Below are 13,925 nucleotides of genomic sequence, written 5' to 3' on the forward strand. Positions count from 1 at the left end.
GAGCTTCAGTCTGCAGAAGCTCAAAACTTTCAAGTGTGCATGAAAGATTGCGTTCAGATGAGAGAATTTATAAGGAGTGCTTTCCCTAACTTTGAATGTTCTCAGATTATTTATAGCCATGATTTATTAATACTGATGCTATTAGTAGTTTGACAATTTGTGGCCTCCATCTCCTTGAGCTGCTGTTTTGATACAACTGAGTGGATAGCTCAGTCACTTGAAAGCATGGCCTCAGAAATAGAGTAAGTAATGTGCATGATTGAACCCTTAATCCATGTTCTCATTGACCTGAGTGTTAGGGGGCTTGCCCTCACGTTACCAGCCCTTATTAAAGGTTTGGACACTCTGGGGGCAGGAAATATGTTTCCGCTGATGGGTGAGTGCCGAACCAGAGGGCACAGCTTAAAAATACGGGGTAGACCATTTAGGACAGAGATGAGGAGAAACTTCTTCACCCAGAGAGTGGTGGCTCTGTGGAATGCTCTTCCCCAGAGGGCAATGGAGGTCCAGTCTCTGGATTCATTTAAGAAAGAGTTGGATAGAGCTCTCAAGGATAGTGGAATCAAGGGTTATGGAGATAAGGCAGGAACAGGATACTGATTAAGGATGATCAGCCATGATCATATTGAATGGTGGTGCAGGCTCGAAGGGAAGAAAGGCCTACTCCTGCACCTATTGTCAATTGTCTATTGTCTATTGGCTCCTTGATTATACACAAGGATCGGGTCTTGCATCCAGACACACACTTCATTGGTCATTGGTGCCATACAATGGCTGTTTAGACATTTCAGATGGAAATAATGACAACTGTTTTGCTCCTCTAGCAAGTGTTGTGGGTCAGGTTTAATCAGACTGGAATGGACTTGTCTTGAGTTGGGTCAGACCAGGTCTAAAATCAAATGTGACAGTGATGACTGTACAAAGTAAGATAGAAGTAGGAACAGCAGTAGGCCTTAGGGCTCTGTGAGCCAGCTCTACCATTCAACATGGTCATGGTAGATCTTCTACACCAATGCCACCTTCCCTTCACACCCCCTATGATGAGTGCAGAAATCTTTACTGGATGACATCCCACTTTTCTCTCATGGATTATGCCTTGTGCCAGCAATATGGACCATGAGCAGGAGACCCACACCATTTGGAGTTCTGCTGGTAGTGTCTACCCAAGCCCTTATGAAATGAAGGATCCCTTTCCTAAATCCTGCAGGTTTGTTTTCCCTTGTTGTGTTTCAGTGGTGCCTCACATTACAGCTCTTGGTGCTGCCCTTAGTCATTCACTTTCACTTATTGATCCTGTAATGGGAGTCATCAGGTGTAGAAACACCTTGGACATCTCTCACTTTCTGTTAGAGTGTGAAACTAGTGATTGTAGATTTGCATTGCGTTAGAAACAGACTTTTTTATTCTCCCTTGGAGGTTTTGTTGGTCTTCTGGTAGGTTTCTGACCTTGCGATTGTTGTTCTTGCAGTCTCTGGTCCTAGGAGCCGGTCCCTGTGGGCTGCGCACTGCCATCGAGCTTGCCTTTCTCGGCGCCAAAGTCGTCATTGTGGAGAAGAGGGAGAGCTTTTCACGGAACAATGTTCTCCACCTCTGGCCGTTCACCATCCATGACCTGCGAGCTCTTGGAGCCAAGAAGTTCTATGGAAAATTCTGCTCCGGTTCCCTTGACCATATCAGTAAGTTCATAGAGACAGATGATGTGAGTGGGGTAAAAATTAGGAACTTAGGGTCTAAAAAATGCAAAATGTTTCCCTAAAATTACCTCAGGATGTATCAAATATTTATGTGGCTTCAGAACATTAGTATAAAAGTAACAGGACTATGTTCCTGAATTTGACATGTTGTGCACAGGGACTTTATCTGTCGTATATTGGGCTCCCTGTATATAGAACATAGAACAGTAAAGCACAGTAGACGCCCTTCAGTCTTCAATGTTATGTTGGCCTTTTATCCTACTGTAAGATTGGACAAACCTACGTACCCTCCATTGTACTAATCTGGAAATACTGCATTAATTCTGTAGAGAGTTACTGCCAGTCACTTATCTTCCTCATCACTGAAAACTTTCCAGTGATTGACTCCAATGGGTAACCAACTTTCCAATCCCTCTGTGACAGGCATCCGGCAATTGCAGCTAATTCTGCTGAAGGTGGCTCTCATCCTGGGTGTGGAAGTCCATGTCAACGTGGAATACAAAGGATTCATAAAGCCTCCGAAAGATCAGAAGGAGAAAGGTACAGACGTGGTGTGATAGGCAGGGAGCTTGCTGCACACCTCCAGTGACGTGAGACTATGTGGTGGGCATCATTAACCCATGACCATACCCGCTGATCACAGAGCCCATTCATTGCGAATGGATGGCACAGGGCAAGAACTCAATATCCCATTGGTAAATTAATGAGAGAAAGTGAGGGCTGCAGATGCTGGAGATCAAAGCTGAAAATATGTTGCTGGAAAAGCGCAGCAGGTCAGGCAGCATCCAAGGAACAGGAGAATCGACATTTCGGGCATAAGCCTGAAGAAGGGTTTATGCCCGAAATGTCGATTCTCCTGTTCCTTGGATGCTGCCTGACCTGCTGCGCTTTTCCAGCAACACATTTTCAGCATTGGTAAATTAACCCATGAATGGGGGGAGGAAAGACAATTGTGAGACAAACATGTAATAATAATTCATACATGGTAGAATATCTAGTACATGGTAGAGGGAAAGCGTTGGTGAATTAGACACACGTAGGAAGTAATCTATGCAGTTTAGCTATTTTATTGCATACCATCTGCACTGTCTGTCTGCACTGGGTACATTATAAGACACAGCCCTTGGTATTCATTTTATAAATCAATCCCTGTGTATTTCTTTGTCTCTGTTTTACAGGGATTGGATGGCGAGCTGATCTTCTGCCAACTGGCCATTCACTGTCCAAGTATGAGTTTGATGTCTTTGTTTCAGCTGGTGGAGGCAAATACGTCCCTGAAGGTAAGACCACGCAATAGGATCGGTCACTCAAAAAACACAACTTGAATTGCTGACTCGCCTTAAATCTTGCATACATTTCTTGAAATTTGTGTCCAAGACCTTGAAAATAATAAAGAATGGGTCAAGAAATAAATGTGGAACAAGGGGCAGTTTGTCCGTAATTGCTGAGTTCCCTGAACAAACGCATTTGGAATGAAAAATGAACTTCAATTTATATGGCACTTCTCATTACCTCAGAATATCCCACTTGATAACCAGTGAAATACTTTGAGGTGTAATCACTATTGCAAAAAAAAAAGCATTAATTTCACCCAAGAGGCTGAATATCTGTAATTTACACTTAAAATTGAGAAGGAAAGGTCAAATTGAAAGTTGCATTTTTGTTTGTTAGAACATAAAACATAGTTTGTTGTAATGATCTACCTTGGGATAAGTTCTGTTTATCCTTCTACACTTCACAGCCTTATTTTGAGTTGCCAACAAGAGTTTCCCATTTCCAACTGCGATGAGCAATCTGACTGAGGAAAAAGATGCATGAGGCGATTTCCTATTGTCTGTCTCATCTGTGCTGAAAGGAAACACTGAGTTCTCCTTCTGAACGGTTCTCTGCCTGAAAAGAAAGGTCCCTTAAGGTTCTAGCCCTTCAATCACTACCACAGAGAATCTGATATTCCTGCTATTGGCTATAGCTTATAATCCTGAGCCCGGGCTTGGTCCCTGGTCCTGGCGATAGTATAAATGGAGGGATGGTCACTTTAGGTCTCGAATGACAGTGCCAGCCTTTGTGCTTAGACCACAGGTGGAGATGATGGTGTAGTGGTACTGTCAATAGACTGGTAATCTAAGAACTACAGGCTGGGCAGATTAGTTCAAATCTGCCACAGATGGGTGATGGTGAAATTTGAATTCAATAAAAACTTCTGGATTTTAAAACATGCCAGCCTACTTGGTAACTCTTGTCAAAACCCTTAATGTCCTTTAGGGTAATAAATGGCTTAGCAATACTCATATCATAAGAATGAATTAATAAAACACAGTAATGAGCTGAAACCTTAGTCCTGTTGTTATAACTGTTCACAGCAGAATAGTGCTGATGGATTTTTTCAAAAATTCTCAACACAACAATGGCTGCTGTTTAGCAGAATATTGAACATGTTACACAGGCACCTGGTCATCCAGCTGGCTGTGTGCAATACCACAAGAAAAGCAGTTTTACTGAACTTAGAGATGCTCAAACAACATAAGGGGCTAAGTGGATCTGCATGTGTCCTGTGTGAATCTGCTGAAGCATTGATGTGTGATAGCTTTAGTGAGACTGTTGGATAGGAAGTGACACACAAACCACACTTTCACCATGAGTGGGGAAGTAGTGCTTGATAAACCTTGCAAAGTATGGTGCAACTTGTTCAGTTGTTAGTTGAGCACTGTAAGCTTGCAAAGGGGGCGGGGGGGGGGGGGGGAGGGGGGGGGGGGGGTGGTCAATGCATTCTGCTTGTATGGAAGAGGATTTGTATTTTGAGTGCAGCAGTGTCACACACTCCAAGCTAAAATAGTTACGTTTGTTGTGACTCTTCAGGCAGAGAGACAGACAGAAAAGGTATTCTGGAAGGTTGCCAGCTCCTGTTGAGCCTTAATCCCAATGAGGGAAGAAGCAGAGACAAGGAACTGAAGGTGACACTGGCTGTGAGACATTGGGCCTTCAAGTTCACCCAATCAGCTGATCACAGCACCCCAATTACTATCAGGCACTGAGACCTAACAGTACTCCCTGGGCACATTACTATCTCTGTTTCTGTTTCCATGCGTTTTCAGTCTTACCTGCTTACAAATTGTAATATGTGCTCTGTCCCTGGATGAGAAGGTGGAATCCTGACTCTGATACTTCTGCTGCTGAAGTCAATCAACTCTGTATCGGCTGAGAGTTTAAAAGTAAGATTGCGCATTGATATAGCTCCGTTCATGAACTTAGGGTACCCTGAGGCAATTTACAGCCGATGAGTGGTTTTGAAATGTTGTGCTAAAGGAGATGCAGCAATAACATAGTGGAAAACAAGCTCCCATGTGGTGACGAATAGATATTCTCTTCCAGTGCTGTAGAGAAAATGAGAAAACATTCATGACCACCTTGAAACAGTGCCATGGGATCTCTGAGATCCAGCAGGCTGGAATGGCAGGTTAGTCTGGACTGAGACTTGAGCCCACGATGAGAATGGGTGCCCACTCGGTTGGCACTAGATTTTGCAGGCACAGTGGAAGTGTGCCATGACCCACTAAGAGGTAGTCAGCATTGTGCCATCGAAGTTACACATTTGAAACAACAATTCAAGTTGTCTCAGTGAGTTCTGTTTGTGAAACTTGTAGGGTTCAAGAAGAAGGAGATGCGAGGGAAGTTGGCGATTGGGATCACGGCTAATTTCATCAACTACAACACCACAGCAGAGGCCAAGGTTGAGGAAATCAGTGGAGTCGCTTACCTCTACAACCAGAAATTCTTCCAACAGCTTCGCAAGGACACAGGTCAGGAACCTACACCCCACAAGGGAGTTCACTCACACTCCACTCGCCCACTGATGGCTCAGGGGAGTTAAACCTATGTCTGTCTCACAGCAGCAGCTGCACTGACCATGTTGAGGTTCCAGTTCTGTGCCTTAAGATTCATCCCACAACTAGAATGGTTAGATTTCAACCCCAGGTTGGGTGAACAAGGCTTCTGTTCCCTTATATATAGAAACTTGAGAGATGAGCAATTTGCAGTGTTTAAACTAATTTAAGGAGCGGTTAGAGAGAAGTTACTTTTTGAGGACAGTTTCCAGTACAAGGCACTTAGTTTTAAAATTAGAGTTGGGCTTTTCATGGGGTAATGGCAGGAAATACCTCTTCACATGAATGGCAGTGAAAATCAGAAACTTTCCACTCCTTGAAAAGCTGTTGAGGCTGAGTATTTTGAAAGTGGGGTTTGATAGATTTTTGTTAGGCAAATGAATCAGAACAGTTAGGCAGAGGTCAATCCAGCTATAATTGAATAGTGGACTAGGTTTGAGGGCTGAATAGCCTCCTGTTCCTACTTGCCTGTAGTGATTCTCAGTTCAATCGCTTGGCTTCTTTCAGGGATTCCCATTGCCCGCTAACACAGTCATCACTCAAGTACATCTCTGTCAAAGGTGCCCTTCGTGCATATCTCCATCGCCTCAGCTTGCAATCTGCCATGATAACCCTTATGGAATCTAACTCCTCAACATGTAACGATCATTGCTGAATCACCCAGTCTAGTGTTATCATTTGATGATGTCTGGGTGACCTTCCCTGACAGAAAAGGAAGCTGGCAGTTGCTGGATTTTCAACTTCACCTTCTGAGCAGAGAATAGTTACCGCGGCGGGATGGTTTGAGTGATTAGGGGAGGCTGGGTAGCCTGGGACTCTTTTCACTGGAGCGTAGAAGGTTGAGCAATGACCTTATAGAAGTTTATAAAATCATGAGGTGAATAGCAAAGGTATCTATCCTAGGGTAGGGGAGTCCAAAACTAGAGGGCATAATTTTGTGATGAGAGGGGAAATATTTAAAAAGGACCTGAAGGGCAACTTTTTCACACCGAGGGTGGTCCATATATGGAACGAGCTGCCAGAGGAAATGGTAGATATGGGTACGGTCACAACATTTAAAAGACATTTGGACAGGTACATGAATAGGAAAGGTTCAGAGGCCAAATGCAAGTAAATGGGACTGGTTTAGTTTGGGAAAGTATGGATAAGTTGGGCCGAAGGGTCTGTTTCTGTGTTGTATGACTCTATCAAAGGAGTTTGAACTAACATCAGCTATGACCATACCCATCCCATACCTCAACCGTCCCAAATGTGGCACCCGCTCCTTCTTCCCCAGCCCCCACAAATAGGATACCCAACAGTTGCCCACACAATGAGTCTTCTGTACCATGTGACACTTGCCCTTGCTTCCTAAACTGCGACACTCAGCACTCACTCCCCCTCCCAGTGCAATACCCACCCCACCCTTGCCTTCTACAAATGTCCCACTCACCCCCTCACACTCCCCAACATGACATTACCTCTTGTCCCCCCCACACAACACAGCACCATTTTCCTCACTCCCCCATTACCCACCCAGCCCCTCCCTACCTTCTTGCCCTCTGAACATTCATCACCCTACCTCATCCTCATAAACCTCACGATCATCGCCAGCCTGTACCCCAACACATTAAGCCCTGCCTTTCACTTGGCATCTGGTACATTGGTAAACCCATCCCATGCGTCCTGCTGCTGATATTTTCGGCGGTCACAACACTCTGTGAGACCTGGAGGCTGGGTGCCGAAGGCAGGGTGGAACGTGTGGTTATTCATGGACCTCAGATACATTACAAATGTGAGCTTGGGGATTATGACAAAAACAAATTGGAATTTTACCCTCTGCCCACTCCAGATCTTCTGTAATCTAAAGGTGCAATAGAGGGGGTACGGGTCAAGTGAGTATCTCAAAGCTATGAGTGATGGAGCTAGTAGAAAACTGTGTTTCCCTCTGGCAAGTGCTGGGCTGAGTAGATGAGGCATTCTCATTGACAATGCTTGGACACCTTGTCCATGTGAGAGCTGAGAGTGAGAATTTCCCATCTGTGTACACGACTAAAAACTGCAGCTAAGCTCTTCAAACTAAACTGGTTTCTGTTTGAAATATGTGAGCAATTCAAATTAACCCTCCCCTTCCCCACACCTACCCAGTGTACACCATGAGTGGTTTTGAAATTATCTCCGTTCACCTTCAGGGATTGACTTGGAGAACATCGTTTACTACAAGGATGACACTCACTATTTTGTGATGACTGCAAGGAAACAGAGCCTGCTGAAGTGTGGTGTCATTGAGCAGGTGAAGCCTATTTATTTTCATGTGTGTGCGTTGAGGGTCTCCATCTGTCATAAAAGTTGGGAATCTGTCACTGGAAGATGGTACTGTAGGGGTTGATGATTCTTTCAGCCAGCAGTGTCGACTGAGTGATGGTAAATTGGCCGCTCTTTTCGACGTGCTCCAGTTGTTTCTCAACAAAGTGTGCAGACCACTCTTGCCCATTTGTGTTATTGCCTGAGAACAATTGTCTTGTGGTGGTGCTGCCTTTTCCTGGTGTAGGCACTGTAGGCCTGTACACCTACCTCAAGTACGCAGGCACACCTTGGCGCTGAAACATGCTGAGTTATTTGACTGCAGGTGCTGGAGATCAAAGTCAAAACGTGTGGTGCTGGAAAAGCACAGCCGGTCAGGCAGCATCCGAGGAGCAGGAGAGTTGACGTTTCAAGATCATTCCTGATGCTCAAAATGTCGACTCTCCTGCTCCTCAGGTGCTGCCTGACCAGTTGTGCTTTTCCAGCACTAACTACACTTTCTGACTGAGTTATTTGACCACGGGGTCCATTATCACCCATATTCAGTTTTATCCTCACCTAATGATGACCTGTCCAGTGATACAGGAGCTTCTAGCTTCTTCTGGCCTGTACTGATCGTTCCTTTCATGATGGTTGAGTAGATTATCTTGATGGGAGTGGTGACATATTTTGGGGGCTTCATTCTCTCAATATTGTCCATTTCAATAGCAGTGATGCAAAACAGCAATGAGCAAAAGGTCAACTTTAGAAGGATAAAATGGAAGCTGAAAAAGATCATGGAGCAATTAATCTAGAACGTTCCTCAGAATTTTCTTTTTGTGCCTATTTAATCTGTCCTCTCTCGAAGCAGCCTCGAGCATCCCTTCCAACCCCTTGGAACCTTCTGCGAAGTCACTGTGTTCCAAATTGCCCAAAGACGTCAGAGGTCTCTAGCACTGTCCTTTATATTGGGAGCCCTGGAAATTGTCAGTAAGCTGCTCTGAGAGCGCCTGACCAAACTTGGTTGAAATCTTGCTCAGCATCGCATCTTAATGACATACATGAGTAAAGATATTGGTCAGTCACCAACTGGAATTAATCAACACCGACCGATTCAATTGGCTTTGAGCAAATCCCGGGATTTACTCACATAATTTAAAAGGGGATGTTCACAAGGCCAGTAGTATCCCAGCAATAGATTGTTGGTATCTGCTCCCCTCCTCAGTGATGTCTAGTGTGTGCCAGGATGCCACTGATGAAGGCCATACATGGACAGATGCTTCCCCAGTTCTATCTTGATGCCAGCTCTTAGTCATGGCACCAAAGATTTTGGTAGAGGTATCACTGTGCCCCACTATTGCCAAGGGCATTGCGAAGGGGGTTATAGCTTACAGGGAGAAAGTGGAAAAATGGGGTTGAGAAACCTATCAGCCATGATCGAATGGCGGAGCAGACACAAAGGGCTGAATGGCCTAATTGCTGCTCTTATGGTCTGATGGACCACACAATGAGTATTTCACCAATGGCATCCCTGTACCAGCTTCTCTTTGCTCAGCATCGATACACATTGTCAGTAGAGGGCGAGCCAGACTGGCTCATTTATCTTTTACCAGCTAAAGCAAACAGACTGAGGACAATGGTATCACCTGCATAGGTTCAGCTGAGGCTGATCTGCCTGGCTCAGTACTCAGTTAGTGGAGAGCCCCTACCCACCAAGCCACCAGCCACAGCCCTTTGCTGTACTTCTACTGGTGATTTGGCAGTTCTCAATGGAATAACAGCCCCTGACTAACCAACCTCACTTTGACAGGACAAGCAAGACGCAGATTCCCTGCTGTCGCCACAGAACGTCTGTTCGAAATCTCTCCTCTCCTACGCCCAGGAAGCTGCCAACTTCGCCACCAAGTACCAGCTTCCGCACCTGGAATTTGCCCAGAATCACCGCGGGGAGCCAGACGTGGCCATGTTTGACTTCACCTGCATGTACCGGTCAGAGAATGCCGCCCTGGTGAAGGAACAGCACGGGCACCGGTTACTAGTCGCCCTGGTGGGAGACTGCCTGGTGGAGGTGAGTGCATGCTGGTTACAATAAGGTCTTACATTGGGACTACCCACTGAGCTTTATATGTCTACTGGAGTTGGTCTGTCCTGTGGGATCAATCCACGCAGACAGACTGATCCGACATGTCACCACTGGTCTGACTGCATGCCATTACAATCTCCCATGTTCAAAACAGGGCCTGGGTTTAAAACAGCTCTGACTAATCTTCTTTGTTCTTCAGAAGGAATTTAGTCTTTGCTGGGTTGTGCTTTCATATGGACCAGTTGCCCTCTGCTACCCCCATGAGGGCAAATACGAAGGACTATTCCCCCCAGTGGAAATCTAACCCTTGATATTGTGTGCTTCGTAATATCTGTATCTCAACCCCCACCACCCTATCTTTCAGAAAAATCAAAAATCCAAATCAAAGCAAGCAACATTTTGGGGAAATTCTTCTCTGAATCTTTTCTTCGGGAACAAAAACTAACTGAGGAGCTGGTGACCATATGAGTCAGCAGCCTTTCCTGTGCTTCACTGCTCTCTAGGACAGGGGCACTTACTCATCTGTAATGTGGATCTGACTTTGTGCAGTTGAAATTTGCACCACTTTCTCCTCCCTAGTCGATTTAAAATAAACAACAATGTCAACTCAAAACGTAATCGATTCTCTTCATTATCTTAAAAAAAACTTTGTTGAAATTCAACTTAAGTCTACGCTGCTTTGAAATAATATCAACTCTTTTGTCCCATCTTCAGACCTAAGCAATCAGCCTGGTGTTCTTCCTCTGTACCCTTTCTAAACCTCAAGGTCAGCCAGTGTCATACGGTATTGATCACGTTAATGGTTCTACAAACAGGCACCAACACACACCTGCATTCTTACTCTAGCAGGCCGTTTGGAAACCACCTTTCTGTAGGTCCACAATCAGCTTTCCAGGCAGGTTTATTCTACAGACGTAAACACGCCTCTTGCTAACTTGCCCCCACCATACCGTCCTGGCTGAGGTCAACTTATAGGTGGGGTCTTCGCAGCATTTGTGGACTCAGTCTGCAAGTTGAAACCTTTCTCCACTTCCCTTTCTGAGTGTGTCTCACTTAACTTGGGAAAGGGGTAGAGGAAGCAGAATCGTTGATTCCTTGTTACTTCAACGACACCAGCCCAGTTTTCAGCAATGTCTTCAGTTCAAATCTAAGCCAAAGGGACCTGAGACAATAGCACTTTCTAAGCCTTCACAGAATCCCTACAGTGCGGAAGCAGGCCATTTGACCCACTGAGTCCAGACTGACCCTCCAAAGAGCATCCCACCCAGACCTACACTCTATCCTCCTGCATTTCCCATGGCTAATCCACCAAAGCTACACATCTGTAGCCACTATGGACAATTTAGCATGGCCAATCCATCTAACCTGCACATCTTTGGACTGTGGGAGGAAACTGGAGCACCCGGAGGAAACCCACACAGACACGGGGAAGAATGTGCAAACTCCACACAGACAGTCGCGTGAGGCTGGAATCAAACCCAGGTCCCTAGCGCTGTGAGACAGCAGTGCTGACCACTGAGCCATTGTGCTGCCATGTTCCTAGCCTTTCTGTAGTCTGTCATTTATCTTGACAAGATGAACACACAAGTTGCAGAATGTAAATAAATGAATTACCACATGTTCCTGCAATTCCTTTTATTTTCAGCCCTTCTGGCCACTAGGGACTGGCATTGCACGTGGATTCCTTGCAGCGTTTGACGCTGCATGGTTAGTGCGGAAGTGGAGTATGGGGACCACCCCTCTGGAGCTCCTGGCTGAGAGGTAGGAGTGAAACAGTTTTGTCACTTGTATGCTTTCCATGCTGTTTAATTTTTCATTGAGCTGATGATGGTTGTTTTCATTAACGTTTGGATTTCTTGCCCACTGTGAATGAAGAAATGCAGCTGGATGGGCATGTAAACTAGGCTCAACCCAAGATTCAGATGATCTTGTGTCTGCATGTGGGGTGGGCGAAGGGGAAGTGAGGGAGAGTCTCCAACAACAGACAATCTAGCCATTGCCCCATAACATACAATGGCATTACCAATCCACCACTATCAATATCCTGGGAGATTATTATTGACTAAGAACTGAACTGGATTAGCCATATCAATACGGCTGCAAGAGCAGGTGAGAAGCTGGGAATCCCACAATGAGTAACTCGCCTCCTGACTCCTCAAACCCTGTCAACCACCTATAAGGCATAAGTTTCTTTTATTCACTCATGGGACATAGGTGTCACTGTCTGCCCAGCATTTATTGCCCATTCCCAGCTGTCCTGGAGAAGAGGGTGGTGAGCTACCTTCGTGAACTGCTGCAGTCCATGTGCTGTAGGTTGGCCCACAATGCCATGAGGGAGGGAACTCCAGGCGTTTGACCCAGCGAGGAACAGCGATATATTTCCAAGTCAGGATGGTGATTGGCTTGGAGGGGAATTTGCAGGTGGTGGTGTTCCCATGTATCTGCTGCCCTTGTCCTTCGAGATGGAAGTGGTTGTGGGTTTGGAAAGTGCTATCTGAGGACCTTTGGTGAATTTCTACAGTGCATTTAAGGCACACACTGCTGTTATCGAATGTCAGTGATGGAGGGGATGGATGCTTGTGGATGTGATACCAATCAAATCAGGAGTGCGATGAAATACTCCCCACTTGCCTGGATGAGTGCAGTCCCGACAACACTCAAGAAGCTCCAGGACACGGCAGCTCACTTGATTAGTAGTTCAATTCACCATCTTCAACATTTTCTCCCTTCACCATTGACACACAGTGCAGCAGGGTGTATCATCTACAAAACACACCGCAACAACTCACCAGTGTTTCCAAACCTGCCAGCTGTGAAACCAATGGCTGCAGAGGTATCACCACCTACAAGTTTCTTCAGCAATGCTGGGCCAAACTCCTGGAACTCCCTCCCTAACGGCATTGTGAGTGCTCCAAATGCCAAGGGCTGCAGCAATTCAAGAAGTTAGCTCACCATTACCTTTCCCAATTAGCACTGGACAATAAATGCTGGCCCAACTAGCGATGTCCACATTCTGTTAACAAATATTAAAAGAAATTGTGCTCCTAAACTCTCCATTGGTGTTTGTGAATGTTGGGTGAGTCAGGCTTGGGTTATCTTGTGTATCTCAGTACAGTTGCATAGCCTACCAAACACAATAATATGAACTACTGCAGTCTTAGGGTGTAGAGGCACCAACAGTGAGGTTGGGGCAGAGGTTCCTGGGCAATGACTCAGCAACACTGAAGGATGTTACAAGTAATGGTGTTCTTACCCATCTCTGCCCTTGTCTACCTATTGACTGCAGGTTCAAGAAGGCAGCTCACTGTCACCTTCTCAAGGGTAACTAGGGACGGGCAATAAATGCTGGCCCAATCAGCAATGCCACATCCCATGAATGAGTTATAAGAAAGGTACTGTGCTCCCCACTGTGTATATGTAAGTGTTTGATCATGTATGTCCCAGTCATCACCTTTTGACTGCTTTAGGGGATATTATGTTCCTTTGTCTAACTCCCTTATCATCATAAAGAGTGGTTCCCTGGGGGAGGTGCTCAGAGCACCGTTTATGAAACCAGACAGTGAATCTGTAGTTGTGGAAGAAATGGTATTGGGAAATCATTGTGTATCAATAACTACTGGCCCAGACATAGAGAAGCAACACCAAAGCTTCTCAGCTCTTTATGAATGGACAAGAGAAGTTGCATTGATATAGCACTTTATACAACCCTGAGGTGTGTCAAAGCCTGAAGGTCATTGTTGTAACATGAGGAGCCCAGCAACTGAATTCGAACCCCAGTGAGCATCCACAAATCACCAAGTGATAGGGAGATCGTCAACTCTAACTGGTGGTGAGATCATATTGCATCAGTTGCATTGATACTAGTGGGTAATCTATCCTTCCACCTCCTGAGGGCAGAGAGTTTTATGGGTATTGATCAGGGATAATACTGATTAGACAAGGCGATGAGATCTCGGATCTCAGAAATGGATAGTACACAGACTGTATCAGTCACTGAGGAAATGA

The 13,925-nt window shown here is 45.4% G+C and overlaps 1 protein-coding gene across 5 annotated transcripts in view; it reads left to right on the forward strand.

The window, feature by feature from the left end:
- The window catches only part of LOC122563302 (protein-methionine sulfoxide oxidase mical3a), a 127,435-nt gene that overhangs the window by 47,101 nt on the left and 66,409 nt on the right, over positions 1-13,925 (forward strand). For all 5 annotated transcript variants that reach the window (XM_087973682.1, XM_043717009.2, XM_043717008.2 and 2 more), the window contains exons 4-10: positions 1,469-1,676; positions 2,118-2,234; positions 2,873-2,974; positions 5,336-5,491; positions 7,747-7,847; positions 9,648-9,905; positions 11,566-11,681. In XM_087973682.1, the coding sequence (XP_087829808.1) occupies positions 1,469-1,676; positions 2,118-2,234; positions 2,873-2,974; positions 5,336-5,491; positions 7,747-7,847; positions 9,648-9,905; positions 11,566-11,681 (1,058 nt within the window). The remainder of the gene's footprint in view (positions 1-1,468; positions 1,677-2,117; positions 2,235-2,872; positions 2,975-5,335; positions 5,492-7,746; positions 7,848-9,647; positions 9,906-11,565; positions 11,682-13,925) is intronic.

This window comes from Chiloscyllium plagiosum, unplaced genomic scaffold, assembly GCF_037043375.1.
Source record: "Chiloscyllium plagiosum isolate Xiang-an unplaced genomic scaffold, Cpla_swu_hap1 HiC_scaffold_26, whole genome shotgun sequence".
Taxonomy (NCBI): Eukaryota; Metazoa; Chordata; class Chondrichthyes; order Orectolobiformes; family Hemiscylliidae; genus Chiloscyllium; species Chiloscyllium plagiosum.